A 27,470-nucleotide genomic window follows, 5' to 3' on the forward strand; every position below is an offset into this window, starting at 1 on the left:
GTCGACCACATCCGCATGTTTCATAAGAACCTCCATCAATATTCGGCGGTCGTTGGTGGGTAGCGATTTATTTATCATAGACTGAAACTGGGAATCAGCATGATCAAGACGTCTAGTTGAACGAGCAACGCCGTCACTGAACGCGGTGATGTGCATAAAAAGGCGTTCTTCAAAGTCGGCGAGTTTCAAACCACGTGGTAATACTGCAGGTTCATTGGTATGGTTGACAGTCCAAAGCGTGGCACGGCCCTCGTTGACTCGAACAACGCTGCGGGGCACCAACACACTCTTTTTGGCACCGGAAAGGGAAGCGGGTTCCACCAGAGCTTCGAAGGCATTGGGAACCGCACCCGAAGACACAACTGGGACGAAGATGGCGGACATCGCCGGAACGACGGTACCCTCGAAGACAGAAAACGCCTATAACACCTCGAAGCATGAGACAACTTCCTATAGTCCATTTTTCCTCCTCTACGCCCGTTTTGAAGTTCTCTCTCGACACCGAGCCGTCTGTTCCGAGCACCCTCTGCCGCGCTGAAGAGACTCGTCGGGTCGCCCGATTACGCACGCTGGCCTCGCAGGACCGCTCTAAGAAGCGCTACCATCGTCGGCATCAGGATGTCTCCTACCTTCCCGGCGACTTAGTGTGGCTCTGGATACCTCTCCGCAAGCGTGGCTTGTCCCAGAAGCTGTTGTCGCACTACACATGCCCATTTATTGTGCTCAAACGCATCAATGAGTTGAACTACGTCGTGTCTCGCCAATGTTCCCAAGGTCGCCCCTCTCGGAAAACACAGGTAGTTCATGTCGCAAGAATGAAGCGCTGCCACTCTCGCTCGGGACTGACTGACAGCCCAGGGGCTTCATCTGCGAAGGGGGAAATGTCAGGCATGCGAACAGAAGAGAACAAGGAAGTGCAAAAAGAGGCTCTCCGGAATAGAAGTGGAAGAAGGGGAAGCTCACTACATCTTGGTTAGCACATCAGGCTAAGGGGCAGAACCACTTTGTAAATAAACCTTAACAATATGTTGGTCCCTTTCCACTTTCAGCTTTGTCCTTTATCTCTGTAGCCTGTCCTCTCCAATACTGTTCACTGCCACGGTAAGCCATGAGTGGAACTCCCAAGTACCTATCTGGTTTCGTCGTCCAGAGCACACTGAAAAACCGTTCAGCCTTCGATGGCGACCTTCCATGCCAAAATCCGAGGCATTTCGACCAGTTATCTCCAGTACCGGTGACGTGACTGAATTCATGAGCCCACTTCACAGCTTGGCGTATTCCCCCTCGTCATCAGTAAAAACAGCGATATAATCTGCATACGCTAATAGGCTTAATTCGGCTGCTTGTACTTTGAATCCCTGAATGCTATTATTTTTCAGCATTTTCAAACAAAGGGTCTCTATATAGATATAAAATAAAAGAAGTCTGAGGGGACAGTCCTGGCGTACGGAACGCGGTGCGCTGATGGGGACCCCTAAACATTTGTTAACGATCAATTGCGTCATGCAGCTCCGGTACGCCAAGACCACGCCCCCAAGGATAACAGAACCGACATTCACATGGTCTAAAATGGAAAACAATAGTTCGTGATCGACACAGTCAAATGCCTTCGCTAAGTCAATCTGGAAAAAGGCCACCCGTCCATTACTGTCATCACAATATTCAAGGGCACTGCGCGCTTTATGGACGTGAGTGAAAATGAAGCGGCCAGACGTTGGGATAACTGATAGTCTTCAGTGAAGGTAACAAATTTGATTCCAAGAGAAGGAAGGTGTATCATTATGGCGTGGGACGTTAGATGGTTAAATGACGTTGAGAAGTTCCAGGGGTGGTATCAATACTGCTAGCATAGGACCAAGTTAACTAAAAGAACATGGGAGATGTCTTCTCCCTGCATTGGGTTTAGTTTGGTAGATGATATATTATCCATGAGCACCACGGCTTTCGCTGATATTCATTTGTGAATAATCTACCACCCGTGCGCAGATTTCTTCGGCGAGCTGCGGGAGGAGCAGTGCCAGGATGACCTGGACTGCGACCGCAACACGGGCCGCGTGTGCGCTCGCAAGCCCAACGACGCAGCGGGCCACTGCCAGTGCCCGCCCGAAAAGCCCAACAAAGACACCCAGGGACAGTGCCAGCCGGCAGGTAAGTGCAGCCATAGTCGACCATTTCGCAAAAGGTAATCAGGCTCAGCCATTACACTGCGACGGTGATTCACTCCAAAATGTAAAGGTGGACTTTCTGGAGAAAAAGGTCCCCGGAGCCCTGCTCATTAGCTTCTCTGCAGGCTTCCTAAACGTTGACTGGGAAGCCGTAAGCATAGCTGAAAAGCTCATTTCGCTCTCGAGTTATCCAGTACTCGGTAGGCCAGAAGTTACAAATAAAATATATATGTCGCAAGCGCCCTCGGTTAGTCAGAATGGTACTTATGTAGTTATTATTGATGACTAGGCTGTCCGGTTATCTTCCTACCCCCCCCCCCCCCCCCCCGCTGTCTCCGCCTGTGGTTACTGTATGCGGAAGGAAGCCTGTTTTCGGACATTGCAGAGCAACCAGGCTGCCATCAGAACGCGGACTGCGGGAGCCCGCTGCTTGAGTGCGTCGACCGTCAGTGTCGCTGCATCGCGCCAAACGTCGCACAGACCGACGGCAGCTGCGCCCCTCTTCAAGGTCAGATCTCGGCATCTGGCCTTGGCGTGGCCTTCTCATTTGCGTAATAACCTGTCAGATAACTTAGACGCAAGAGTAATACGGCTCTGTACATGGGACTAGTATGAATAGATCAATTATTAATTTGCATATGGCGGAAGACGTTTGATGCTGGCGGCTAATTATACGTTTACTTGAGACCTTTATTTCCCGCCTAAATGTAGCTGAAATAAAACTTAAGAGCAACAGTTCATGCGACAAAAGTTCATTTCGAACTTTTTCGCCGCACACCTTCAGTCGGGCTCAATTCGCCGCAATTTGCATGCGTTCCTAAGCTTACACTTTTTTCAGGTTGCATTGATTAAAAGTGGTGAATGCTTCTATAAACAGCTGAACCAACCCGGGAATTCTGTAAACTATACCACTCTTTCTCGTCATTGTTCTCGCCTCCTAGAAAGGGTTACTATGATATCGAAGAAATGCTATTTTTCGGTGTAGCTCTCAATGACTTTTCGTTTTTCTGAAAATGTTCGTGCATGCGGAATGAGAACAGGAAGAAACACATGATACATGCACAAAAGCACAAATTCCAACCTATTTGTTTCGAGAAGGCAAATACATTTGTACCAGAGAAGGATATCGCAAATTTAATAATTTTGATACGCGTGCGCGGCCTGTGTGCAGCCAGATATTACCAAATCTAAACGGAATTAAATCCCTGCACAGCAAGCACGAAAGATAAAGAACCACGAGGTGAGCGATGAAACAACGGGACTTGAAAACATTTCTCAGCAATAGCCCTTAAACGGTAAATAAAAAACAGTAAATAGAAACGAAAACAAAAAGAAAACAACTAAAGAACCAGAAGAAATGTAAATAAGTATCGTTGTAGCAAACATCATCTCAAAGAAACATGTAAAAAAACAGCGCACAAAACAAACGCGGCTGGTCAATAGGGTAAAAACGGCCAAACAAAGCAGTGTTAACTCAAAGCGAAGCCTAGCCGAACCGAAATTCGAAATCGAAATGTTGCGGCAATTCGAACGTGGGGCACAAAAATTCACACACGCCCACTAAGAATGTCTTTTTATTTTGTGCAGCAGTAAACTTAAGTAGAGCGAATGCATTTGTGTCCATGTTAGTGATATGGAAGGCCTTAATTATCTCCTTCTGAAGTTGAGTTTTGGCATGTGCTCGAATTGTAGTACTAAACAGAGGTTGACTTCCAGCATGTTTTGCAGGCGGCTTCTTTCGCTGTTTTTTATCTTCCGCTTTTTTTCACGCTGTCTATCGTTGACGTATTTTGTTTGTCGGCTGTATATGCTATTAAAAACCAAATGAATGCTTACGTAAAGTTGGTGCGCATTCGACGTACACTTTCAGTCTGAACAATCTAAACAAATACAATGAACGCGGTACTGAAAGTAAGCAACCGGATAACGAAGAATTCCACAGGGCGAAATGTAGTAGTGGTAGCAGCGGCACTGAACGACGTCCTCAAGGGTGACGCCGCACGAATGGTGAGAAAGTTAACGTTGTGAGGGTGATAGCACAGTAACGCAGATTGCGATGTGCACAGTGTCTGAGGTATAGGACAGCACGGTAAGGTCGAAAGGACGTGGTAATGATCGTTCGTTAGATAAGAAAATTATGCATGGAGTAAGGCTTTGAAGTGGTAGAAATAAACAGGAAAGTGCGTGGAACGGGCTTTAGCAAAGGGGCAAAGTGAGAATAAAAAAAAAAGAAAAACAAGGCTATACTTTATCACCACTACTAAAGCAGTGCCTCCACAGTTTAATGTATGCGGACGGACGGTATTGTACTGTTAGCAGATAGCCAGCATACCGCCTGTACATGTTGTTTTGTGTCGTCCGCGTTTCCTATTGTGCTTTACCAGTCATAGATAGCCACGAAGACTTGCAAACTCTAGTTTTCTTGTGGAGGGAGCCAAAAAAGACACTCTTCGGTTCAAGCGTGGTAAAGTCAAGACAGATGATTTTCAGTGGTTCAACAGATCAAGTGCTTGAAATACAAAGCTATGAAATATCCCAGAGTGACAGAATGTAAACATTTCTGGGCATGAGTAAATGAGGACTGACATACATAGAAAGGCACGAAGAGTATGGTATCGCAAAAGGAGACGAGATAGCGGGATAATGAAGCATAGGGCATTATGAGACAGAACAGTTACGAGCAGCTGTGGGGTTTTAGAAAGTAATTTCAGTACCGAGGCTCATATTCGAGCAGGCAGACTTATAGTCGAGACCAGAAATAAATAAGACAGCTGTTGGACGATGACCACTAGGTACTCACGGCAAAACTACAAACGCGGTTACACAGGAGGATATCCCCTTCAAGCACGAATTAAAAATAACACAAAGGATGATTGTGATTCCTTCAAAGTTTGTCAAAAGCAGTGACTGAAAATTAATGACATCAATAAACACACGTTTATTCAGCCAAAAAATGATTTCTGTGATGTGTACATTTGTACACAAGGCGCCTCAAGGCCGCGAAGGTTGTTGATGACCACTTATGAGCAAAAACTAGTTTCATTCAGTCTGCACTGTGCAGAAATATTAGTTCATGCATTGCCTGTCAGATTGCCTGCTTCAATGGCTGCGAACATTTGGTGTGAAATTCATAGTAGCAGAACTTTGCGGCACTTACGGAGAGTAAAAATTCGCATTTGCGATAACAAACCCGATACTTTGAAACGTGACCATGTTTCAAGCCTTTACGGGAAGCCGGTGTTCAAGTGAAGGCGCCAGTGGTTGTAGCCATCGATCCTAGTGAAGAGGAGAAATATATAAGGGCTTGCTCATTTTTGCAAATTGCTTAATGTGGAATGTCCCTGTAAAGGGCACCACCTGCTCGTCAGTGGTCTTTTCTGCGATGGGTTCTTATTAAAGACTTCCGTTCTGACAGCAAAACTACTTGTACTATACTTCATAAAGCTTCTTCCTGAGTAGATTCTGTGTAGCGTCGATGCCTGTGACTTTTGAAAAATTGTTTGATTGTCGTTGCATCAGCATCTTGTGTCTCACCAATAATTCGGGTCTTCGGAAATTTTAATACTGCCATGCGCATCTAATGCCAATGAAGACATGGATTTCATCCGAAATTCATGTCTTTTAGCTCGAACCATCTCATTATAGTGTACAAAGTCTGTGGAACGTGACAGGTCGTAAAAAAGTACTAAGGACGTCAAGCAGCTCAAGTGTAAAGTTACACGCAGTGTTCACCCTGTGAAAATGTCTTCCTATACCATTTCACTGGTTTTTTGTTTCTTTTGGTTGACTGCGGATGTATCATCACTGGTACTGATTTTGTAGTCTATTTGTAAAGAACTTTCATTCGAAGCACCCTAGAATGAAATGAGGTATAATTGACTTGGGAAGAAAAAGTCTAAAACTGCTTTTATTTCATAGAGAGGCTTTCAAAGAACACTTTCGGCAGATTCTTCGAATACATTGTTCAACAAGCCGTCTTTCGAGAGGTTCCGGACGGCTGTTCCGATCCAAAAAAGCTTCACACAATGTAGCCGATGCCATCTTCTAGCTTACAGAGTCTTGTAAGACATATATCATGCACAACATATACGTAAAAGGTGTCCACTGCCAGTTTCAAATGAAATAAGGAAAAACTTCAGCGTTATGTGGAAATGTGGAAAGGCAGGTTTGAGGCTCTGTGCGTACAACTGAACACATGAATGTTTCACTGCATGGCAGAAACCATATTTACCAACGTCGCAAAAGCTCGGTTGCGAAAAGTCGTAATCACGAGCATTGAGCTAACATGAGCATCATTTCTAAGACATGCTACACCTAACAAAATAAATAGCATTGCAGCACTCACGTGCAGCTCCAAAAGAGATGGAGGCATCTACCGTGTCTGTTTGTTTGCGCTTCTGCTTAGAGACGCATAGACTATATGAGGCTAAACAGCCATTCAAAATGCTTCTCTGAGTGCTCACATTGCTCATCAGCCCATTCGAAGCAATGGCAAGAGCGCAGAATGGGAACAAACTGTACCAAGGGATATGGGCTGGGCATCTTTCAAAGCACGGGAAGCTCCGAGTAAGATACTATATGAGAAATGTATAAGGAAACTCGACGGTAACAGGCTGGCAGATAAAGTATTTAAATGCCTACACTCAAAAAGCATTCACTCAAAATGTAGTATAAGAAGTATGAAACCAACCAGTGCCAACCAATCAGAAAAGATTGTGTCATTTCTGTAGCCTATATTCTACAAATTGTGCGCGAATTTATGGATATATGAAATGACCGCCATGCGCTTTTAGGGACTGAGAGGCTCGAAGTCTTTTTGTTGCTTTTTTCATTTCTTGTAGAAGACTCACTGTGACACTGCTATTGATGCAGTATGGGTACCCTGCCTTTAGAAGACGGGCGGTCGTTTACGAAGCTGTTTTTCATGAGACGGCTTTTGTCGAGCGCTGCTCGCAGATGTTCTGCTACGATTGCACGCATTGCCAGTTTCGAGTGGGCGGCTTCACAGGGAAGACTTTTTTTCGTGCGTGGATATTGCAATCAGATTAGTGTAAACTTATTTTAAAATAACAGAATTCAATAGATTTGCCCTCAGGCCATAGCCAGGTAAACTTCAGCCCTTGGATCAGGCCCCGGGGGCATTACATAAGGGGGAAAGACAAAGTAATCAGAAGACAGAAAAATTACATGAAAATGCAGCTCTCAGCACAATAAAAACATTAAAAAGTACAAGAGAGTAAGAAGTTCAATAAAAGAAAAGTAAACAGGCCTTTAACAGGAATTGTTTGAGAACTATATCAATCAACAACTGTTTAAAGTTTATACAATTAACTTCATTCACAATATTGTCTGGAAGGACATTAAATTCCACAAGTGCTCTTGGCAGAAATGAGGAACTGAACATGTTAGTTGTACCGTGAATGCGTTGAATACTTCGTCACAAACGTCGCAGTGAGCTTAAGGGGCAGAATTAGGTTCTCACGCAGTTGGGGAAAAGTGTTTGAAATAGGCAGAGTGTGGCTATTTTACGACGGGATGCCAAGGAAGGTAAACCAATAGAGGATATGGATATGATAATTTGCTAAGAACAAAGCTAACGGAATTGATGGCATTCAAGCTGAGTTGCTTCAAAACCTTAACCATGACGCTGTTAACGTTCTGTATACATTATGTCAGCAAATTTGGACAACCCTGCAGTGGCCACAGGATTGGAGGAGGTCAGTTTACATCCCCATTCCAAAGAAAGGCAGTGCGAAAGATTGTTCCAACTACCGCACAATCGCGCTTATTTCGCATGCTAGAAAGATGATGTTGAATATCCTCCAAGGTAGGCTGCAGCAGTATGTGGATCGGGAGATTTCGGACGTGCAAGCTGGGTTTCGCAAGGGCATTCAGTTGCTAGTCCAGCCTTGTCCTTTCCTCTTCTTTCCTGTGTCTCGTCATTTGGCTGGTTAAGTATGAACCCCTACCAACGTGCCCAGTCGTCAACCTTTTTGAATTTCATTACTAGTTCGTTGGGCTCTTTTACATGTGTTACTTTCAAAGTGCACAACCCGTCAGTGTTAGTGGCTTTGATAGTACTCTGCATCTGCCAAGCCCGGACAGCGTCATGATATAACAAGCACCGAAGATGCCCTCCTGATGTGCAGTCCTTGTGTGGTTGGTTGCAGCCTTCTCCGGGCCATTCAAGCAGGATATGTCGCATCTTGGCGTCGGAATGGTGGAGACAAGCCCGTCTCTACAGAGAAATGCTACGTGTCCACTGTGTTGGCAGCGGAGATACTCGTTGCGGAGGTCAGCTAGCTGACTGGAGCAAGACTCTTGACGGACTAACGGAGTTCATGTGAAAGACTGTTCGCCTCACGTTGCCTTCTCGGAAGGGGCGCGCAAATGTACAGGGTAAACTGCTAATCCTGGGAGACGAAGAGTTGGATGTAAGGCAAATGCGGATCTTGAAGCGTGGGCCAAAGTTTTGCCTGCAACCCGATGTAAGTCCAGCTGATCTTCTGGTGGTGTCTCGAAATATTGCTCGTCACGTTTCGGAAGATGAGAAGAGTCGGTTTTTGAGTGAGGCCACGGACGTAATAGCGGCACGGAATTGTAAGCAGAAGCCACGGTCCAGTCTGAAACCAGTATGTGACTACCTGGTTGACAACCGATTGCGTCTGATGGTATCTGATAAAGAAGGTTTCTTTGTCGTTGTACCTGACAGCTGCTTCTCTGAAAAAGCCTCGGCCGCGATTGCCAAGAATTTTAAGAAGGTGAAAGCAAAGCCATCGTCTTACAGGAAGCAAGCTATCGCTTGGTTAGACGATCACAACCTGAAGGCTTTAAGTTCGAGGGTGAAGGCAGCTACAGACGCCAACTTGAAAGCTGAACATTCCGACAGATTTGCCTGTCTGGTTGGGTTGATAACTAAATAAAACTTGAAATTTCTCCAACCAACACTTTTATTTTATAAAACCCGACGTTTCGGAGCCGGCTCGGCTCCTTCTTCAGGGGTGCATGACGCGGGGGCTGCGTGCAGCTATAAGTAAAGGAATGGTCGAGGGGGAGAACAAGGTGGGGGGGGGGAGAATGGGGAGGGGGTGAGATGTGTGTGAAAGAAATGAGAAGGAAGGAGGGGGGTTTAGACGAGTGAGGATGCCGCAGGTGCAGGTGTGCTCGCTGGCGACTTTTTTCTTTTCTTCTGTGAAGTGGCCAGGAGAGAGCGAAGACCTTGCAAGTATACAGCAGGGAGGTTGCCTATTGTCCGGTTGATGTTATTTGCGGTCGACTGTATGTGCCATGACTCGAGGAGGCGTCTTTTGCGGTAATTGGTCTCGGTCTCCAGGATGAATGTTTCTTCGAAATTTATTCTGTGGTCGGAATCTTCTGAATGTTCAGCTACGGGGTTGCGTTCTCTTGAAAAATTTCGTACATCGTTCTTGTGTTGCCGAATTCTTTCTTTTAGGTTTTTTGTTTCGCCAATGTAGCTAGCATCACAGTCGGCGCAGGGAATTTTGTAGACAATAACTTGGGCTCTTTCTCTTGGTGGTCGATCTTTGGGGAATGGTAGCAGGCTCCTCAAAGTGTATGAAGGCTTGTGCGCCACTCGAATTCCCTCTTTTCTTAGAATGCGGGCGATGATTTCGCTGGCGCCTCGGACATAGGGGACAGTGACGTACTTTTGAGATGTAGTTGTTTGCTGCTGTTTATTTTCTTCCCGGGGCCTGTCATTGCGTTTTTGGCGGCGAATGATTTTCCGGATAAATTTTTTTGGGTAGCCGTTCATGGTTAGTTCTTTGAATATTAAGCGTTTTTCGTTTGCTTTGTCGGGCTCTGTGATGCAATGTGTTTATAAAACGTCGGGGTTTATAAAATAAAAGTGTTGGTTGGAGAAATTTCAAGTTTTATTTAGACGCTAACTTGGATGTTTTCTTCTCGGCGAAGACACACAAGACGGACATTCCTTTCAGGACCATTGTTTCGGAACGTCGAACATGGCAGTACGAGATTTCGGGATTTCTGAAGAAGCATCTAAAGATGTTAAAAGTTAAGAACCCATTTTTGATTCCGAGTTCTTCTAAGGTGCTTGAATTTTTAATGTACAGAAATCCAGGTAGGTGCTCTGCAATGAGCATTGATGTGGAGGACTTATATTATTCTTTGCCGCAGGACGGACTTCTAAGGTGTGTGCAAGACTGCATCACTGTAGATAATGATGAACTGGCATTTATTAATGTGTGCGGTATATCGGTCGCTAGTTTCTTGGAGCTGTTATCCTTTTACCTTAGTTCCACTTTCGTCTGTTGGCAAGGCAGCACGTACATCCAGAAGTCAGGGGTATGCATTGGGTCTCAGGTCCCTCCTGTGCTCAGCGACATTTTTCGGTCTAAAGTTGACACCGCATTGCAGCCAGGTTTGGATGCCATCGGTATAGTAGCGTTTCGTTACGTTGATGACTACCTTATTTTCCAGGATAAGGATGGTTTCGATAGTTTGGCGCGAGATGTGTTACAAATGTTCACAAGAGCAAGGTCAGGGCCTGTCTTTTACGTATGAGTTTCCTGAGGATCACCATATACAGTTTCTGGATTTGGACCTGTGCTTTGAAGACAATCACGTGTGTTGGAGCTACAGCCCCAGGTCAGGGAAGCCTCTGCTTAGCTTTGAATCGGACCACTCGAGGTTGGTAAAAGATGGGTTGGCGGTCGCATGCATCAAGTCCGCATTGCGTAAATCTTGAGATCACCGTGTTGAAGATGCATTTTCACAACAAATGTCGAAGTTGGCGGCAGGCTTTCCAACTGTCCATCTCGCTCGTCTGTCAGAACGTGTTTTAACACGGTCGAGGAAGAGCAAAACGGGGCAGGGTGATGTTGGTGTGGCGACGCGGCGAAAGAAGGTGGTTGCCATACCTTACCTCCACGGCGTTTCTCACCGACTTAAGAAACTGGCGGCAAGGTACGACGTTGACGTTGTATTTACAGCGAGAAACAAGATAGGAGGCTTGTGCGCCAGAGTTAGAAAGGGGCTCGACAGTGTAGCTCGTGATAGGTTTCGTTGTGCAGTGTCACATAAGAAAACATTCACCACCTGCAGAAAGAATGTGGTCTACCGTGTTCCGCCCAATTGTGGCCGGTGCTACTACGGGCAGACAGGCAGATGTCTAAATGTGTGCCTGACGGAGCACTCTAATTCTCTGGGAGGGAAGGCGAGTTCTAATCTGGCGCTACATGTGCAATCCCGAAAGTGTAAGTCGGAGCATGACCCGTCCCTGTGTGCGCCTGATTTCAATAATACGGGTGTAGTTTACAGCAATGGTAATCAACTCTGCAGAGAGTTGGTTGAAGCATTTTACATTGCTAAAGCCGAGGACAAGTGTGTGGCTAAGGCGTCGGTTAGCCTTCACTGTAAGGAATTTGATCTATTCGAAAAGTCGTTGTTTAGGCCTTGACTTTGAATTGGCTTTGAATTTTCTTCTTCATCGTCTTCCCAATTTCCTGCCATTGCACCGGTAGGGTTGTGCGCGTGCTTTTCGGAAGGAGTCTTCGTTGTTTTCTTCTGATCAATAAACATTAGGTTGCTAGTCCAGCCTTGTCCCGTCCTCTTCTTTTCTGTGTCTCGTCCTTTGGCTGGTTAAGTATGAACCCCTACCAACGTGCCCAGTCGTCAACCTTGTTGAATTTCATTACTAGAGACAAGAATGCCAACCTTCGCTGGATCATGGAAAAGCAAGAGAGTTCCAGAAACCCGTCTACTTCTGCTTTATTGATTATGCGAAAGCGTTTGACTGCATAAATCCCAGCAGATTGTGGCAAGCTCTCCATGAGATGGAAGTTCCAATTCACCTCATCTGTCTCCTCAGGAATCTGTATGAAGGGCAAGAGGCCACAGTCAGAACTGGGCACGGTCTTACTGATTGGTTTCCTATTGAGAAAGGAGTGAGACAAGGCTGCATACTGTCGCCCTGCCTATTTAACCTATATGCTGAGGGCATCATGAGGAAGGCCGGTCTGGACGAGTCTTGAGCTGGAGTGAAGATTGCCGGAAAGCGTGCCAACAACCTTAGATATGCGGATGATACCACTCTAATGGAGAAAGTGAAGTCGAACTCAAAGACTTCTGATGCGCGTGCAGGAAGAGAGTGAGAAGTTCGGGCTTAAACTGAAGGTTAAAAAGACAAAGATCGTGGCGTCTTGCCTTATCAAGTCCTGGAGCATCAAGGGACAAGTGGAAGCTGTGACAGATTTTCTCTGCTTGGGCTCCAAGATTACCCCGGAAGGAGACTGCAGCTATGAAATTAGGAGACGCTTGCTTCTGGGAAAGAGAGCAATGGCTAGCCGTGACCGCCTAGTAAAGAGCAGATAGATTAGACTGCCAACCAAGATCCGTATAACTCGTGCTATGGTCTTTCCATCTGTGATGTATGGATGCGAGAGTTGGACTGCAAAGAAGGCTGACCGCCGAAGAATTGACGCGTTTGAATTGTGGCGCTGGCGGAGACTCTTGAGAGTTCCTTGGACTGCCAGAAGATCAAATCAGTCGATATTGTCGACCATAAACCCCGACTGCTCATTGCAGGGTCAAATTCTAAAGTTAAAGCTCAGCTACTCTGGTCATCTGATGAGAAGAGAGGAGTCGCTGGAGAAAGATATGATGTTGGGAAAGGTTGAGGATCACCGGAGAAGGGGTAGGCAGCGAACGTGGTGGTTAGATGGCATTCTCGAGGTGCTGCAGATGAAGTTATGACATGTTAGGAAGATAGTGAAAGACCGGAAAGCGTGGCGTGATATGGTCCATAGGGTCACGAAGAGTCGGACACGACAGAACGACGGAACTGAACTGAACTGATATGATAATAGTAACGCTCGGCCGAGAATCATAATTGGATGCTACAAACCGAAGTGCTCGATTTCGAATGGCCTCTAACATATGTATTAAGTACTCTTGGTTGAAGTTCCAAATACTCGATGCATATTCGAGTTTAGTGCGGATGAATATTTCATACGCGATTAGTCTGGCCTTAAGGGTAGAAAATCTGAGCGATCGTCTAATGAATTCTAGTTATTCAGAAACGCTAGCAGCAAAGGACGAAATGTGTTTTGACCACTTGAGATTACTTGCTATTAATTGGTATTTCTATGCTGAGATAACTGTAGGCTTCAAGTTTAGGCAGCGCAGCCCTCTTTAGTGTGTATGGAAAGTGCATGTAAGATCATGTACGGGACACATGCATAAACTTGCATTTAGGTTCATTCAACTTCATAAGCCAGGTCGAGCAGCACCAATTTCGGATCAAGTTCAAGTCGTCCTGCATCAATAACTGGTTTTTCTTAGTATAAACGCACGGCAAAGAACACATTCATCTGCGAACATACGGATGGATGACGAAATGCGAACAGGAAGGTAACTGATATGGACAAGAAACAGAAGCGGCCCAAGAACTAACTGAGGCACTCCGGAGGCAACTTTAGTAACGGTAGAACGATGGTGGTCGATGACGATGTATTGCGAACTATTACTTAAGTAGCTCTGAATTGGGTAAATCCAGTGACAAGCAAGGAAGTTTAGATATGAGGCGCTGGTGACTAACTCGGTCGAAAGCCTAAAAAAAAATTCGGATAAATGACAGCTGTTTGAAACGATGAGTAGAGGTTTAAGTGGAGGTCAGTCGTAAATTCGAAATGTTGAGTTTCACATGAGCAGCCAGAACGGAATCTGTATTGGTTTGGGAAGAAAAAAGAATTTATTGACGTGATAGCCGGTTTTGAGTAAATTATATGTTCAATTAGTTCACACGCAATGCAGGCCAGCGAGATATGAGGATAATTACACTGATCATAGTGGTTTCCTGCATGACTCTGCTTATCTTCCACTCAGACGGGATTTGGCCAACTGTTCGAACTGAGCCTTGAGTTAAAGCTACAATCTGTTTTTATTTGCAATTTCAATCTCAATGCTTCATCACACAGCTCAGGCTATTTGCGCCTACAAGAGCTTTTCACTTCATACGCGTGCTGAAACTTAATAGAAACGCCAACCAGAAAAACTCCTAACTCTCAAAATACCCTAGACCTTTGTATCACAAGCTTGCTTTTCTCCTGAAGAAGTCGAAGTGGGTATATTGATGTGTGATTCAAATGACTATTTGTCAATCTACGTCATTCTGCCTAACAAAACGCCAAGTACCAATAAGGATGAAGCATGTATCCGCCCCTACTGCGATAAAAATATAAGGTATTTAAGGATACGCTCAAACCAAAGGTGGCATACAATCTTAACGGAAACAGATGCTAATAAAGACTACAAAACTTTTATTTCTTGCTTTATGTCCACGTACGAAAAGTGTTCTCCACTTGAACGGTGGGTGAAGCCGAAATAGATAAGGAAGCTTTGGACCACCCGTGAGCTGCATACGAGAATTAAAGAAAAAAGCTGTTTTAAAAGTTGCTTAATACTAAGCATGAGACTGACTTTACGCTGTTTTAAAGAGTTCGAAACAAAGTAAATGCAGATATTAAAAGATCAAGATTTGAATATTACACAGCTGAGTTTATCACAGGCAATTCACGTGTAATTTGGCAAACTGTCAGGGAGATACTCTCGAAGAACTTAAAGAAAAGAAACGTCCCATATCAAAATGACGCTTTGACAGCTATGGAAGTTGCAGATTTATTTGATGATCACTTCATTGCAGTTGGATCATGCGGTGTGGGAGCCGACGAAATTAAACACAAACCGCTAAAGGCTGTCGCTGAAATAATAAGTTTCGCACTCTCCCACATATAAATTGTTATTTTATCTGCAGGCGCGTTTCCTAATAAAATGAAACTGGCCAAAATCATTGTTGTACACAAGGGCGGCCTTACAAGTGAACAAATTATAAGCCTAGATCAGTACTGCCGGTGTTTACAAAGGTAGCTGAGCAGATGACATGATGCACCACGCAGAAGAATAGGCGACGACACACAGGAGAAGCACACATAAACAAGGACAATGCTGCACTGCGTGGTGCATCATTTCGTCTGACCAACTAGCTCGACTTTCAACGGAAGCTGAACAGATTATCGACAAATGGCTTGTTCGATTCCTAACTGCACAAAATATTATATCCAACGAGCAATATGGTTTTAGGAAAAATATATCGACAGAAACTGCACTCATAGGGATACAGGAACAAATTCTAAACACCATAGAGAAATAGGAATACAACCTGGGAATTTTCCTCGACTTTCGAAAGCGTTTGACGGTATTCAGCCCGAATAACCGTTAAGCTTCCATTTTACGGCATCCGTGGCGTGTCATTGACTTGAATTCAAAACTATTGGACCGCAAGAGGACAATTTCCCGTCGTAAATTCTGCAGCTCCACAAATAAAAACAATGAAATATGGTGTACCCCAGAGATCTATTTTGGGACCTGTGCTTTTTATTTTATGCCTGAATTATATAGTAAATATACCGGTCAGCGAAAACGTAGTGTTTTACGCTGATGACACCAATGTATTTTTCTAAGGTATGCAGCCCTACGTGCTTGAAAAAATGGCGAACTATTGGTTGTCAGGCTTGAGTACATGCCTGAAATCAAACAGGATGCAACTAAATGCTAGTAACGCAAAATACATTCTGTTTACGGCAAAAGGTGTAAAGGCACCTAGTAACCTGAACTTAAATTTTGAAAACGCTCAGCTGCAGCAATGCTCACAAGTTTGTTTTCTTAATTTTGTGTTTGAAGAAAACTTATATTGGAACTCGCATGTAGATCAGCTTCGTACTGATTTTTGTTGAGCAGTTGGAATCAAACGAATTGAGGCACTATCTCTCAGTGTCCACAAAGCGACAAATATATTGCTGACTAATACACTCCCATTTAAGCTACTTTTCCCTTGTATGGCACGAGACTCAAACAAATCTAAATTCTCTCCTTGCTATACAACATCGAGTATTGCGGGCTACCGGGAACTTACTTCTGTCACAAAGCTGCCGGCATTTATTTAAGTCTTATGGCATATTAGAAAGTCAGCTAGAGACCTAAAAGCTATGCCTCGAAATATTCCGGCCAGATAAGACAGCCTTCGAAGATACATACCACACTAAGATAAGCACATACTAACTTCGAAAACAACGAATGGAAATACCTCGTGCACGAACAAATTATGGTCTTCAGTGGTTAGGATGGTGAATTCCTGAATTATTTAAATAGCACCCCGTTAATGTAGACATTACACACAGCACCCCTGCTGATCGCAAATCTCAAAAGATAATCAAAGAAATGCTAATAGAGGAATCTTAATGACGAAATATAAAATATTTTCTACTGCTGTCTGAAATATGTTTATTTTTTTTTACTTAAATCGGTGGGTATACTATGTGGGGGGGGGGGTCTTTTTTTTTTGCTTAACCCCAATGCTTGTAAATGGGTCCTTTTATTATTTATTTAAGTAGTGAATTTGTGTCAGTGTGTGAATGCCCTATGATATTTGTAGCCTGTGGTACCACCTGTCAACCGGGTGGCGTGGCCCCGTCAGGCAGTGCATGCCATTTTCCATGTCACCTCGGACAATCTTTCTTTCTTGTGTTGTCTGCAACAAAATTGAATGAATGAATGAATGAATGAATGAAATATATGGCCTGAAAATGATTTGCAGGAAGTGGCTAGATATTATTTTGGTACCTTTAAGATTTTTATCAGAAATTTTGTCAGGGCCAGGAGCAGTTGATACCTTAAAATTTTCAACAAGTTGACATATCCCATTGGCTAAGATACAACAGGGGGCATTCCAAATTAATTTAAGGCTTGCGATGGAGGAATCTTTACGGCGGATTCATGACTGAAATGCGACGAGAAATATGCATTTATTACGTCTGAACGACGCTCCTTCCGAACATAACAATCTTGACCTAATAAAGATTTATTATGCGAACCGCCACGGCCAAGTCTTAAGAGTTCGAACATTTTTTTGTTATTTGCAAGGATGTCGAGTGTCTGTTGTAAAAGTTTCGTTTAGTGGTGCTACTTTGTATAATTTCGCAGACATCTAAAATAATTTTCTTATTTCGACGTTACGTTGGAGCTCTAAGCTTGTATCAATAATTGTTTTAGAGCGCAGCTCTTTCGCGCTCGTTCCTGGGTTTCGCGTCGGCGTCGGCGTCGGCCTCGTAACCAGCGCCTCCCCACTTTCATCCCCCCAGTTCGAGCCGGCGCTTGGCAACCGAAGCCTCGCAGGAAGCGCGGAGCAGCCGGAGAACACAAGGAAAGGAAGGGGGTTTGGGGGGGGGGGGGAGGGGTCGCCGGTGGAAGCGCTAGCAGCGACTGTCTGATGCCGCTGCCGCCGCTAGCGAGTCAAGACAGCGTGACCGCATAGATAATAATAATAATTGGTTCACAGGAAGGGAAAGGCGCAGTATCTGTCACACGAGTTTGTGGACACCTGAACCGCGCCGTAAGGGAAGGGAGGAAGGTGGGAGTTAAAGTGTAAAGAGAGAAAGAGGAGCCGTAGTGGAGGGCTACGGAGTAATTTCGACCACTTGGGGATCTTTAACGTGCGCTGACATCGCACAGCACACGGACGCCTCTTCGTTTCGCCTCCATCGAAACGCAGCCGCCGAGGTCGGGTTCGAACCCGGGTATTCCGGACAGTAGTCGGGCGTCTTACCACTGTACCACCCCGGCGGGGCATGACCGCGTAGAAAAACTGATTTATTTTTTTATAGGAAGGGAAAGGCGCGGTAACTGTTTCACTTGTTTTCTGTGGACATCGCAACCAAGCCGTAAGGGAAGGGAGGAAGGCGAGAGTGAAAGTGGAAAGAGAGAAAGAGGAGTCGTAGTGGAGGGCTACGAAGTAATTTCGACCACCTGGGGATCTTTAACGTGCGCTGACATCGCACAGCACACGGACGCCTCTTCGTATCCCGTTCCTCTCGCTCGTAACGCGTCCCACGGTTGTGACAACCTCGCGAGGCACTTGTATAGATCTCGTCTTTGAGAATCAAGCACTGGTGTACCAAGTCGAACATATATCAGTCTATAGCCGTGCTTACATGGATGCGACAACAGCGCATCGTATTAACTTTCTAGCGTATCGCCCTCATGTAAACCGGCATAACGCGCCAGGAAAGCGCATCGTATTAATCCGCCAGACCGGGGTAGATCGAGAGAGAGAAGTCGACTTACGGGCTGCATATAAACAGGCGGGCGCATCGTATTGGGAATTAAGGGAAGGCGCGCCAATTCCTCACTTCCGGAGAGAGCTGGCCTCCGCGCGCGCAGACGGCGTACAGACTGTGCGAGATGTCGGCGGACGGAAATAACGCGGCGTGCGCTGGACGTGCGCTCTTCTCCCGCGAGGAAACCGCGTCATTTCTCGCCATCATTAGCGAGATTGACATCGGCCAACTGCTGGACTCTCGACGGCAGCGCAACTAAGCGCATTTCCAACTCATTAGAGAGAAAATGGAAGAATTGGGCTACCACTGGACTTGGCAGCAACTTCGCACCCGCTGGAAGAACTTGAAATCGAAGTATACCAAGGTACGTCTCTTAATATAAATCCATTGCACTCAGTTCATAACGAGTAGGGCTTGCCCAGCACTCCTATTTTAAAGGTGCCTCGTTTGTGTACCGCAGGAAAGGGAACTACAGAACCGCAGCGGTGCGGCGCCATCCAAGTGGCAATGGTATGATGCGATGAGCGCCATCCTGTCGCACCGCCCCATGGCTCAAGCGCAAGTTTATGGAGTCGACAGCAACGCAACCGGCGAGGACGACAGCATAGGAGGTGGAGTGAAATGCCCGATTTCTGAGCCTTCATGCATCATGTGGCATGACCACTGCTGGTCGCTTTATGCATGTGCACAAATGAATGCCACCAGTTAACTGGTGGCAATAATTTAGCGATGAGAGTGCTTACGCACTTCATGTATGGTTGCTTTTATCCTTGTGCCAGTTAGAAACAGTAGTAGAAACGCGTGTTCGCGTGCTGCCATTCTCTTCCGCACTTCTTTGTCCGCTCATCAATTTATTTTCAGCTGCGCTCTTTCAGATTTCACCACGCACTCGCGCTGCGTCATTAAATCCCGAGATGTGCCATTATCATTTCAATATTACACTTTGCGGCTATTCAGGAGTAATTACAAATGTGGGAGTCGCTGACAGTGTATATTACGGTGGCAGTAAGAATTCTATTAGAACTTATTACTTCAAAATGTTACCGGTTTACTACACAAATTATGCTGAGGGAGGTAATATAGCAATGTACGAGCTTCGCAGTATATTTAATGGAGAGTCTAATTCCTTTCTTCGTTACATGAAATGCAGGCAGGGAATTTGTGAAGCTTTGAACTTGTGCTGGGAGCCGCTCTAGCATACGCGCTGCGTGCCACGGTTGGCAGAAACCGATCGGCAGCTGCGTAACCTGGTCTTGTATTGTGTGCGAGTATCATGTATACCTCGGGTGAAGCGAAATGTTCCCACACTCGCCGTAAGCAGACATCCGGTCAGGCCCCTCCGGCAAGCACGGTGTCGGTTGGCTGCAGGGGAACGGCGCCAAAGCCGCGCCGCGAACACGTCCGATCTGAGTGTCTTAAATGTATTTAGCAATGCCAATGAAATTGTGTTTGATATATTCAGCAGCACATTGTATCAGACAGCATTTTCTTCAATTTATTGAGACGGCAAAGCATGTTTTATTATTTTTTTCAATACTGCCAGCCGCCTTTTGGTGGCCAAGGCAGGGGTACGTACATAATTCCATAGTGCTTAATCCGTCACAGACAGCAACAACATCATCGGAAAAGAAAGAAAAAGAAAGCTTGCTGAAAGAAGTCACTACATAAACACGATATACGCGTTGTATTTTGATCCAAAAACAGGAAACATCAAACACAACACTCGAAGAATCTAACCACCAAATACACTAAATTGACTGGCTGGGGCCAATTGCGGATATAAATGATTCGAGTGACGATAAAGTAACCACCCCGCAAGGTTACGTATTCCAATCGGCTGTCATTCTTGGAACTAACGGCGTCTTGTATCCATTGCTTCTGCATTGGGGCAATACAGTTGTTTTGTCATGTTTGTGCACAATTTGTCGTGTTCTGTTGTGCAACATATAAGTGTGGAATTGTATCTTGGTACAATTATTGACAATGTAAAAAAACATCTTCAAGCAATATGGACACATCAATTTGTTAATTGTGAGGTGCCTTTGTTAAATTACAGACACAAGCGATGGAGATGAAACTTCAACTCAGAGCAGTTCGCAGTTGTCTGGAAGCACGTCGCACTGTAAGTAAGAATTTGAGGTTCTCATTTAAAACTTTTGCGTTCCTTGTGCTTTAAGCAATACATGCTCGAAGTAAATATGTTTGATTAGCTATACCACAAGTTTTTATGCACACTGCATTCAGATTGCATGTTAAAGCACTTAAGGCAGCCAAGAATTACTGCAATATCAAGTAACATTGCTTATTTTTGTTAATTACACAACAAAAGCAGATAACATACCATAGCAATTTAATTGCCTATTAAATGTGCCTCCAGATTGTATAAAAGCAAAAAGAGTGATGTACAGGAGGCTCTCAACAGAATTAGTCTACAGGACATGCTTTAAAGCAACTTTGCGAGTTGAAATAATTCTGTTCTCTGAACTAGAGTTGACCTAATGGTTAACTTTACTGTCTGCCTTTTTTTTTCGATTACCCGCAGCAAATGTTGCCAGCAGCTCTGCACCACTACCAAAGCGGCCAAGGTGCAGCCGGAATTCGGAGCTTGCTGAGCTGTTAAAGCAGCAGCACGAACAGAACAGCGAGCTTATCAAAGAACAAACGAGGCTGATTTTTGATCAGCAGCGACAGCTCCTCGAAGAAGAAAACAAAAAATTTCAGGAAACCATGGCCCAAATCACAACGTCTTTTTTTTCAGGCACACAGGCATTAATAGCTTAAATAATGGCACAGCCTAACATTCTTTGGCCCAGCCGATTTTTCACCAACCACCACCTCCACAGCTATTTGGCCAGCCAGCACAACTTTTTACACAACCTGCACAAGCATTTGGGCCCATACCCCATGCCCAGGCATCGACATCTCTCACAACCCCCCCCCCCCCCCCCCCCGAGGAGCAAAGTCATGGCCCTAGGGAGTCCATGTAGGCATATGGTTTTTATTTATATGCATACAGTATCCGAATTGTGCATTACAGCCTCAATGCCACTTTGAAAACGCTGCCACATAGTCATTACACCAATTAGTCATGTTTAACAGAACAATAAATTTCTTGTTCTGTGTGTCACCTGAGCTCCGTTACTTTTTTTTTGCGTATTGTGGATTTTGACGATACTCAAAATAAGAATGTGCCCAGATTCTCAGGCTGCTCTGAGTTAAACCTTGGACCAGTGGCAATTGTACCATAAAGAAAGAAAAAAAGATATACTAGAGGCGATGCCAGTGCCATTGGTGTGTTCAGTCTTCTTTCTTCATCCGTTCGTTGTTTACCAGATACACACGTGCAATGCGCTTCTGTACACTCATTTACAGAAGGGACGAGAAGACAGGCTCACTGCAAGATATGTTCTTTAAGTATTGTGCCCAGCCCTGGTTGGAAGTCACACTGGTGTTATGCTGCAAAACGATCAGTTTTGCTCACCATGAAGACGAACGTAGAGGAAGTTCTGAGCCAACAAATCACAAAGAAAGTCTCGTACTCCACTAGCACAATTGGTATGCCGAGGACGTGTTGGTGGCTGGGGAAATAAGTGGCATTCGCAGTCTCTGACATCCGATAACCAAACATCTGGTACCGTCTCAGCCCTTTCTTCACAAAAATTGTGTAGGATGCATACTGCTGTAACGACGGTAGGCATGAACTTGTAGTTTATGTCAGCGCGCTTAAGGGTCACGCGCCATCGTCCCTTGAGCCTCCCAAAAGCATGCTCCACTACGTTGCGGCCAGAGCTATGGTAGACGTTAAAAGACTCTTGTTCTTTTGTGAGTCTTCCATTTGTAGAGGTATAGCCTTTCAGTATCCATGGAAGTGACGGATAAGCGGGATCACCCAAAAGCATAAAAGGGATTGCACGTCCATGGACAATCTTCTCCCCTTTTGGCAGCAGGTCATCACTTCTCTTGTACACATTCGATATCCTTAGCACTGTAGCGTCATGCGCACTTCCAGGCACGTTGCAGGTGACGCTCCTGAATCTGCAAAGTAAAAGTTCACCACGTTTTTCACTGTAAACACGTTCATAATCATAAGGCTTTCGTTATGAGTTCGCATGTTTTAACAAGATCCATTTAAAAATTCAATGCAGCTTAACATAGCAAAGGCATTAATGCCATTAAGCAAAATAAGCGTATCGGAAGTCGGTGTCAGCAATAAGCGAAAGAAATACATTTAAAAACCTATAACAGCACTTCCGAACGAATGAGAAAATGAATCTAAAATGAATCTCACCTGCCTAGATTATCCACTATACCTTGCATATTATAGGACGTCCACATTTTTCTGTTCACGAAATCCCGATACCCGTTTTTGGGTGCTACAACAGGTATGTGGGTACAGTCAATGGCTCCAAATATCTGCGGCAGGTGACACTTAACTTTCAAAATTTTGAGCTATTGATGCTGCTTCTTCTTCAGAGGGTAACACTATAAACTTATCCATGTAATGTTTCTTCAGAGTGTGGCACAGAGCATACACATACTTTTTTACCGTGCTCTTGTGAACACCGAATTGATTAGCCACTACTCTGTATTCACAGCAACTTGCAAGTTTATAAAGTGCAATGGCCACTCTCTTTTCTCTCGGTACCGGTGCTCTCACACAGTCCACTTCTGGTGACATATAAGGGGCCACAAGTGCTACAAGCTCGAGGAACGATGCATGCGTCATCCTGAAATTTTCTTTCCAGTCGTCGTCTGTAAACTCAGTTTTCACAATTCTGCTCCACCAGTCATCAGACCGCGTTTTCATCCAGAGTGTTCGTCTTTTCCGTTCATTTCCTGATGCATCTGAAAAAAAGAATTCATAGAGTAATTCACTGTACATAAATAATGAATACTGCGTAAAGGAACAGTACTGTAATATCAGAAAAAAACTGCTCAGGTTTCATTGATATTATTAGCAATTTTTATGCGTGCACTGCATTCTAAATTTTATGTTATATCTGTATTCTATTTTGATTACTGTTATATCAAGAGTTCTAATAAATACTTCTTTTATATGAAATGCAGCGGCCAGCAGTATTCCAAAGACTCATACAAGACTAACTTTCTTAAGCTCAAATGCTAGTCGTCCTACCGATGCAAATTTATTTCACTATAAACAACTGGGCCACTGATAGCGAGGCCATCCAAGAAAAGCAAATTCTAACGCTGTACAAAGCACTGTCTTCTTCAAGTATAGAGTATATATTTCATTTTGAGTCAGCAGTGAACACAGCACACATTTAAATTTGGCCCACCATAGCGGCTCAGCAGTTATGACTGCCAATTCCGAGGACATAGGTTCAAACACCGGCGCGGCGGCCTCATTTCGATAGAGGCGAAGTGCAAAGGCCTGTGTACTAAATGTCAGTACGATGCCCCAGGTGGTATGTCTCTCTCCGAAGCCTTCCAAAACGGCGTTCCTCAGTGTGTTAGTGGCTTCAAGGCATTAAACTACCTAAATTATAAATTTAAAATTCACAGTTTGAGCTCCGATATTGTCAATTCAGCATAAAGAAACCTGAACACACCGCATCGCGCCGCATTATATACTGTGCTTGTATCAATCGCCGGCAGTTGCACGGCCGTACAGTTCCATCGCAAATACCTCCCGTTAAGTACGGAGGCAGCAAGACCCGAAAAACACAAGCATTCAACGTATCATTTTAGTGCGGTGCAGCACGCTTCCGTCCTTGAATAGGCGGAAACTTGGTCCTCAGCAAGCTTGATCGCAGAGCTGGAAAAGCGAGAGGCCGGTCCAGCTGAAAGCATGTACTGCTTTAGCTGTTAAGCTTTATTGGCACCGCCAAGCGTTATTCGAGCGCTCAGGGCACGCTTTTTCACACCTGTACTATATTCTTACCTTGTTTAAGAATCCATTCGTTGGCGGCCCACATTGCAGAAAGTCCGGTACCGCGCAAAAGCGCTTCGCTACAAGCTGACTGTATCCGACGGCGCCGCTGTTGATGTTGTACGTGGGCCATAATGTACAGTAGCACATGAGCATTTGTCCACGCCGCCAGAAGGATAACAACGGACAAACGAAATGCTGCAGTGGGATGCATGTCGCAAGTATCGCAGGAGAGAACATCCGCCTTGGAGAAAGACGCACCGACCTGTTGAGCCGTTGGGCGGGAAGACAGGAGCACAACCGGAAACCGAGTGCATCCGAATACATCCGGTGGGCGACCACTTCCGCTCTCCTTCTCAAATCCGACGCTGGGTGGCGCCACCGACTTTACGCGGTACATATAAACGATGGCGCATCGCATTATTGAGATTCGCTAGGAAATGCGATGCGCTATAGTCGCATCCATATAAACACGGCTTATTTCTCCGACCACAAAGCTTCCTTCATGACTGTCAAGAACTGTTAGTGGAGTCTTTGTTAAAGGAATACGTGTGAAAAATAAAAAAAAAAATTCTGTGATAGCGCATACATGTGTTGCTCGATTTCTTTGCCTCAATCTATCGAAAAGGTGAAAGAGCTTATTTGCTGCGCTCAAATTTTGCACTAGGAAGTAACGTAATCGTCGGTAATTTTTTTCTTATTGCATAGGTTTCTTAATGACTTTATAAACCACGCTTTTCTGACATCACTACGAAGGCACACGAGAAGTACATAAGATTGGGTCAAAGAGGTAATTTTAACTTTATACACAGACCATTTATCATTGATAGACCTGTTACACGCACACTGTACGACGTGGAGAGCATTGCGTTTTCAAAATCGGCTTTTTTATAGTCACGAATTTACTTCACTGAGCTTCGTCGCGCATTATTGGGAATGTTAAGAAGGCTGACCGCCGAAGAATTGACGTTTTCGAATTGTGGTGCTGGCGGAGACTCTTGAGAGTTCCTTGGATTGTCAGAAGATCACATCATTCGATATTGTCGACCATGAACCCTGATTGCTCATTGGAGGGTCAAATTCTAAAGTTAAAGCTCAGCTACTTTGGTCATCTGATGAGAAGAGTGGCTGGACAAAGCTTTGATCTCAGGAAAGGTTGAGGGTCACCGGAGAAGGGGTAGGCATCGAACGCGGTGGTTAGATGGCATCCTCGAGGCACTGCAGATGAAGTTATGTGATGTTAGGAACATAGTGAGAGACCGGAAAGCGTGGCGTGATATGGTCCATAGGGTCACGAAGAGTCGGACACGACTGAATTACTGTGCTGAACTGAATGGGAACAAAAAAATTTAACAAGACCTCGAGTCTAGATTAAGTATCGATTTGGCACAAGAGCAAGATCCAGAGTGTTGGCGCCCCATGTTGGTCTTCTAACTGCTTGAGAGAGGTAAACCGAGAAAATAACATCCAAATATCCTCTGGAATGGACTGAAGATCTGTTTTTTTATGATAAAGTGGTTTTTATGTCGAGTAGAAATGCACTTAAGACATCGATGAAGGAATGATTGGAGTGATGTGCTCGGTAACATGCAATGATTATATTGATGCAATGAGCAAAGTAAACGTTCACGCAAAGGATTTCGCTATTACTATTGACTGCGAGTGCAGAAAAGACCAGATTACATTTAAAGAGAACAATCACACCGCACCCTACGCTCTCATCAGCCACGGCGGAAAGAAGTGAAGGACTGCTTACCATGGAGAGGTTAGTCAATCTGTATATCATGAGCCACGTGTCGGTAAAGATGGCAATATCTATGCGGTTGTCTTCGCATATTGCTTCGACGGCGTTTTTCTTTCGAAAATAGCTTCCAATATTGGTTAGTAATACAGTAACTGATCTATCGGATGGAATATTGGCTGCAAGTGTGCGATTTTGGAAATATTAGTACACCAAGGACCTGTCACTGCAGTGAACACTATAAATTAATTTCAACGAAGGAATCAGTTACAATATGGTACGCAAATTCTTCATTGTTCGTGATGAGATTATCAAAACGGATTTCAAATAAGCTAGCTCGTTGCAGAGCATAAGAAAAAAGTTTCTTCCGAGCATGTGCAGTGTGGTATTCCCAGACTGAAAACGAAGAGTTTTGAAGCTTGGAGCTGGCCGAAAGAATACGCCCTTTGGATTTAAATGCCATGAAATTGACTATGATAGCGCTATTGTTTCGGTGTTGGAAATGGCCAAGTCTGTGAGCACGCTCAATATATTGGCTATGTGCGGAAACTGCTTAACGAGTACTCTGGATAGGAGCAAAAGGGAGTGACAAATCCAGACTAGTAATACTTTTTTGATTATAATGAGAAAATGGAAGTACTACATAACTGTCATAAGCTGAAGAATACAGCCTTTTCTATTAATCAAGACTACTGGAAAGCGACAGTAAATAGACGCTCTAACTTGTGGAAATTTCGGAATCAATTTAAAGATAAGGCAAAAAAGATCACACTGGACTACGATCGTCTACGCGTGGATGATACCGTATATACGTGGGACGAGGCTAGCTCAAAACCAGTTCAGCTATCTTGCGCCAAGCCAAGTGGTGAATCCTGCTGACACATAGTGAGAGAGTTGCGCATTATTTCGCTTAATGCACGAAGTCTGGTCAATACGTCAGGTAACTTAGAAGAGATTATTGTTATTTATGATCAGCACATTATAGCTGGTACAGAAACATGGCTTTCATCTAATATACAGATTTTGAAATTATTCCACCAACCCACAAAATGCTCAGACGTGACCACGAAGGGCGAGGAGGTGGGGCGGCTGTGATAGTAAAAAAAAGATAGTACTCTTAGTTCAGCTAGAAGGAATCTCGGGCCATGAAAGCTTATGGTGCACAATTAACTTTCCAAATCTTTCCGTTTTGCTCGGCGTGGTATACCGCTCTCCTAAAAGTGCAGTATCGTTTATGGAATCACTGGCAGGATATTTAAAGCGCATGCTCAAACATAATCATAGGCTACTGCTTACTGGAGACTTTAACCTACCTGGCATAGATTGGAAAAATTATGCAGTGTCGGGTTCCGAAGATGGAGATAGCACTCGCCTTCTTCTTGACACCATATTTTTTCATGACCTTAAGCAAATAGTAAATGACCCAACACGCATTACTGAATCGACGCAATCGCTTTTCGACCTTGTATTTCTCAAAAACATGGCCGATGACTACGCAGTCAGTACCACAGATGAAATTTCGG

At 44.6% G+C, this 27,470-nt stretch overlaps 1 protein-coding gene and 1 pseudogene across 1 annotated transcript; both read left to right on the forward strand.

Moving 5' to 3' along the window:
* Positions 1-1,503: 1,503 nt before the first annotated feature.
* The window catches only part of LOC146210018 (uncharacterized), a 495,553-nt pseudogene continuing 469,586 nt past the window's right edge, over positions 1,504-27,470 (forward strand).
* On the forward strand, positions 18,700-21,097 carry LOC146210019 (uncharacterized). The gene is made up of 3 exons (XM_084597901.1): positions 18,700-18,927; positions 20,373-20,438; positions 20,859-21,097. The coding sequence occupies exons 1-3, from the start codon at positions 18,837-18,839 to the stop codon at positions 21,095-21,097; spliced, it is 396 nt and encodes a 131-aa protein (XP_084454027.1). The 5' UTR covers positions 18,700-18,836.

Source organism: Amblyomma maculatum, chromosome 1 (genome assembly GCF_055883805.1).
Source record: "Amblyomma maculatum isolate TAMU_Amacu chromosome 1, ASM5588380v1, whole genome shotgun sequence".
Classification (NCBI taxonomy): domain Eukaryota; kingdom Metazoa; phylum Arthropoda; class Arachnida; order Ixodida; family Ixodidae; genus Amblyomma; species Amblyomma maculatum.